General features: G+C 66.6%; 2 protein-coding genes across 2 annotated transcripts; both read right to left on the bottom strand.

Annotated features, from left to right (window-relative positions):
* Positions 1-615: 615 nt before the first annotated feature.
* MNEG_11282 (hypothetical protein) lies at positions 616-786 on the bottom strand (the record flags this gene model as incomplete). The annotated part of the gene is made up of 1 exon (XM_014040247.1): positions 616-786. A coding segment is annotated over one exon (171 nt), but the record flags the coding sequence as incomplete, so codon positions are not given.
* An 877-nt stretch (positions 787-1,663) lies between these two features.
* MNEG_11281 (Ribosomal large subunit pseudouridine synthase D) lies at positions 1,664-4,513 on the bottom strand (the record flags this gene model as incomplete). Its single annotated transcript, XM_014040246.1, has 6 exons — positions 1,664-2,335; positions 2,598-2,814; positions 3,084-3,190; positions 3,513-3,593; positions 3,817-3,972; positions 4,208-4,513. 6 exons carry the CDS (start codon positions 4,511-4,513, stop codon positions 1,664-1,666), a joined length of 1,539 nt encoding a protein of 512 aa, XP_013895700.1.
* Positions 4,514-4,911: the final 398 nt, after the last annotated feature.

Raw genomic sequence — 4,911 nt, 5'->3', positions numbered from 1 at the left:
TGCTGGGCAGGGTGTCAGGAGCTGCTGCAACCTTACCAAGTGCTCATGGTAGCTGAATCCTTCAGGAGGCCTGAGCACAGGTGCAGGCAGCGTGGTGGGGCTAGCTGCGTGGCCGAGCAGCGCCGCCGCGCCCTCAGGCGGCGGCGGCGGGGGCGCTACCATCGCGCCGCCGCGCCGGCGTTTTGCGGGAACTCTCCGCCATGCGAGCGGCGCTGCCGGCGCGGGCGTGTCGGCCGCCGGCGCGCGCGGCCGGGGCCGCGGCGAGCCGTGTTGCTCCTGCTGCTGCTGCTGCTCCTGCGGCAGATCTTGCTGCTGCTGGGGCAAGATGGAGGGCTCCTGGAACACTGGAAGCCGTGCGGGCTCTGTGGACTCCCCATCTTCGCCCTCGTCTGTCTGCAAATCCACTGCTGCCGGCACGCCCCCTTGGGCGCCGGCCTGTGTGGTCGATGCCGGCAGGTCAGCGGGCGGCGAGGGCAAGGTTTGAAAAACGAAACAGGGTGCTGCTTTCCAATGGCTCCAGTCTCTGCAGCTACTTGGACTTGCAACTGAACAAAGCTGCTAAGAATATGCGAATTTGAATGATTCATCTGAGGGCTCGGCCACGCATGGCCCCACCTGTGTGGCATCGGATCGGCCAAACGGCCTGGCTGCCTGCTTGTGAGGCGTTGAGCCAGTGGCGTCGTCCGCAACGCCGCCTGCCGCAAGCAGCGCGTTCAGGATGCCGGTGTGGTTCTGTAGCGAGATATGGTGCCTCTCTGCCTCATCTTGGTGCTTCTTGCGCTTCATCTGACAAAGATCGTGTTGGCCATGCAAAGAGGCGCCCTGTCAGAGCCTTCGACTGAGTGATGAAAATGTGTTACTTGTGTCAACAACATATGGCGTCTGGAAAGCCCCACCTTTGCGTGCGCTAGCTGGCTAGCCCTGCACAGCCTCTCGTGGTTAGTTGAAATCAAGCGCGAGGCGTCGTCCAATGCTGTGTGATTGTAAATTCTGACACCTACAACAACCAATTGAGGGGCGTGCAATGAGGTGGGTTCAGCAGTGTCGCGGTACGAGCCGACTGTGCGAATCCCGCCTGGCGCCATATGCAGAGCTGCGTGCTGCCGCTCTGGTGGCGCACACAACGCTCTGCAATCCTTACCCCTGTTTGCCAGACCATCATTCGCGGTTAAAGCTTGCTCGCTTATGATATGGCATTGGGCAGTGCTCCTGCTCACTGTGCTCTCAGCTCAATGCAGGCAAGCGTGCGCCCGCTCAGCACAGCCGCCTCACCAGGCACGCGGTCCCCCAGCCGCATCCTTGCTCCTACTCTGGGTGCCCTGCCACCCCTCAGCCCGCCCCTTTTGATGCCTCTGCTGCCGGGACATTTGGAGATCCCCACACAGCTGACGCCGTCCGCCCACATTCGGCCCAGTCAATGGAGACGTGCTTCCAAAAAGCGCTGGGTCACCGCCGCCCAGCGAGTAGCCACACGGCAGTAGCCCCTCTTGCGCACGCAGGTTGCGCCTTTTGCAGGTCCCGGCAGCTGCTGGTCTGGAAGCTGCTGCCGCTGGGACCCTGCCGGCCCCGCCAGCCGCAGCCCGCCCTGGGCTGCCCTACAAATGAAGGCGCGAAATGAGAAAAGGTGACGCGTGTGCACTCTGCGCGTGCTGTGAACGATTACTCATCCTGCGCCGCACCCCGCGCCCTCCTCGCCCGTGGGGGCCGCCGTCGGGGGCGCCGGGCACAGGGCATCATATTCGGGCGGCTCTGGGATACCAAACCGCAGCGGGCGGCGTGTCACGGGGTGGGACAGCTGCAGCTCCACCGCCCAAAGGCACAGGGGCTGCCCGCCACCGCCATCGCCGCCGCCGCCGCCGCCGCCGCCGTCCTCTCCGTCGCTCGCGTCCGCGTCTGCCTCCGCCTCTGCGCCTGGCCCGCCCTTTGTATACAATGACTCGAGCAGCCCGTCAGCCGCCACCTTCACGCCGCCACCCGGCTGCTGCGCTACAACTCTGCTTCCCTCGCCCGCCGGCCAACATGAGCCGCCGCAATCGTCAGCACCCCGCCCGCCGCCGCCGCCCGCCTCGTGCCGCGCGCGCTTCTTGCCCGCCGGCCCCGCGCCGCCGCTGTCTGTGGGCCCCTCCGATGCCGCAGTCGCCTCCACAGATCCAGCCGCCGGGCCCGCGCCGCCGCCGCCGCCGCCGCCGCCGCCGTTAACGTCGTCGCCCGCAGCCATGCCGCCGAGCAGCGGCTCCATGTCGCAGGGCGTGAAGGCGATGCCCTCTTTTCGGCGGTGCTGGTACTGCCTCTCCCCCAGTAGGGGGTGGCCGAGGTACGCCATGTGCTTGCGCAGCTGCAGATCGGCAAAGATCATAGTAAATCAGGGGAGGAGGGAGGGTAGCAGGATCCCGAGGTCAGACACTACACTTGGGCAGGGAGGTCAGGTGCGGGTGTGCTACAGGCCCTGGGACCTGCAAGCTGGCCTGGCCATGCCTAGGGGAGGACACACGGTACCCAAGCGACTGGATGCGACAGGCCGCCGGGTAGGGCCGATCGTATGAACAAGAAATAGGCGCTCGCAGCAGCTGCCGCACACGCGCCGCCTTGACTCGCACCTGGTGCGTGCGGCCGGTCTTGGGCCACAGGTGCACGCGCGTGACCCACCCGCCGCCACCGCCAGCCGCCGCCTCGCCGTCGCCGCCGCCCCCGGCCGCAGGTGGCGTGACCCGCGACGCCGCTGCCGCGCGGTACAGCGTCACCGCGGCGCGGCCGTCCAGGGGGAAGTCGATCAGGCCCTCCCCCTCGACCCGGCCGGTCACGAGAGCGACGTACCTGGAGTTGATATATTTTAACATGCACGCTGTGCATGGATCAGCATCCAGTATAAAATGTTGTGGCAACGAAGCGTGGAGGCGGAACAATGTGGGGCTGGGGGATTCCCTGCACAATGTCACGCACAGTCGCGCGGCCTGTCGCGCGCGCAGGGTACGACGGTACACACGGGCCGCCGTGTCTGCCTCGCCCAAACCCCCAGCCACTGCGCATAGGCGAGGGGTCCCACAAATGATGCCCAACAGCTGCTGCGCTCTTCACAGCCGCACCGCTTCTGCATTCTGTGGGCCCGCAGGTCTTCCCCCAGGGCAGCCAGGGCGCGCCGCGTCTTGCCGACCAGCACCAGGCCGCCGGTGGGCGCGTCAAGGCGGTGGGCCTTTGGTTGGGGGCGGTTGGGGACGGTGGATGATGAAGCGTGGGTGGTACAGACGGCGCTCGGAGACGTTCTTCGGTCCGAGGTTCAAGCTATGCATGCGTGCCGTGTCGCAAAGCGTTGTGGGCGGATGTGCGGGCGGGTGCGGGGGCTGCGAGCGGGGCCGGGGGCTGCGCTGAGGGGCGTGGCCGCCACAGGTGGCCGCGGCTCACGTGGTGGGGGCGAGCGAGGCAGCCCTCTGCAGTGGATGGAGTTAGGCAGTACCTGGCAAGGGCAGCGACGAGGGCGGAGAATATAGGTTTAAAGATGAGAGGGGGAGGGGTACCGAAGGGAATGTGATCGGGTCGAGGGCGTGGATCTGAGGCGTGCGCGGGCCAAGGCGGGGTCCTGCAGGGTGGCGCGGCAGCTGGGGTGTGTTGGTGGGGCCGGCTGCCGGCCTGAAGGAGCCCTCAGCCGTCGTTTCGCCGCCCGGCGCCACCTCCCTTGGTTTCGATCTCGAAGGGTTCCCTGGCCATGCAAGCAACCCCAAAAGAAGACTCCCCGGCACGCATGGGCAACAGGTGCACGCAAGCATGCTCATGACAGCACGTGAAACGGGCCGGCGCGCCCACCCGCGCCCCTCCCCTCACCCACTTGATGCGCCCTTGCAAGCTGCCGTCCCCCTTGCCCTGCGTGGGCAGGCCCTGGGGCTTCACAACACATGCCATGTCATCATCCTCGTAAACCACGACCAGCCCCGGCCGGCCCGCGGCTGCAACAGCCTCGGCGCCGCAGCGCTGCACAATCTGGGGCGTATCGGGCAGGTGGGGGGCGCGACGCGGCAAGGTCGGCCGCTGCTGTGTATCCTGTCGGCTGCGAGATCGGTCATATGTGCAGAGGTCTACGAAATTGGGCAGCTGCAAACATGTGTGCCAGCCGCAGCGGCGGATGTGTCCCCATCCAGGGGTGCCGCGCACTGCAACTCCCCGGCCCACGAGGGGGGCCCCAGACCATGGTCTGCGTTTGCGGGCCGCGCCGCACCTCGATGATCGCGCCTGGCGCAACCTCGGTCTCCGTGGTGCCCTTCCCGCCGTTGACATACGCCTCGCCGCGCCGCGCCGCCTTTTTCGCGGCGGTGTCGGACGCGTACCGCCCGGGCAGCAGCTGCCGCAGCGCGGCCGGCAGGCGGCGCGGCGTGAAGTCGGGAGGAACGGCGACGGTATCGACGACGCGCGCGTGCTTCTTGAGGGCGGGGCCGGCGCTGGCGGTGCCGGCGGTGGCCGGTTGTGGGCTTCCTGCTGATGCAGCAGGGGCGGTCGGCACCCGACCCGTCGCGCTGCCGCTCATCATCATTCGGTGGAGGACCCGGTAATGGGTGGGTTTGAAATGTGGTACCATGCCAAAGGTCTTGCGGGGATCACATGCGTCACCAAGATCTAGATGCATGCTTCAAGGCATGCGATAGTTGTGTTGCTGCCATCTTTCCGTTTGCTCAACATCGTGATTGTGCGTCAATTCGTGCTCATAACCAAATAAGCATCAGTCTTAGATTGTAGGTCGCGATTGCGCACCTAGTGCTCCGCACGCAAGCTCCGCCCTGCAAGCATATAGTACGGAATGCAATCGTCCTCAACACGCCCAGCCCCGCGTGGCACCACGCCAGCCGCCGCTGCACCGCGGCGGCAGCATCATCGCGCGTCGCGCGCCCCAGCTCCAGCGCCGGTGCAGCCACGCCTTGTTGTGAC

The sequence above is a fragment of the Monoraphidium neglectum genome (genome assembly GCF_000611645.1).
Source record: "Monoraphidium neglectum strain SAG 48.87 unplaced genomic scaffold scaffold02670, whole genome shotgun sequence".
In the NCBI taxonomy this organism is placed as follows: domain Eukaryota; kingdom Viridiplantae; phylum Chlorophyta; class Chlorophyceae; order Sphaeropleales; family Selenastraceae; genus Monoraphidium; species Monoraphidium neglectum.
This window is presented reverse-complemented; position numbering and strand designations above follow the sequence as displayed.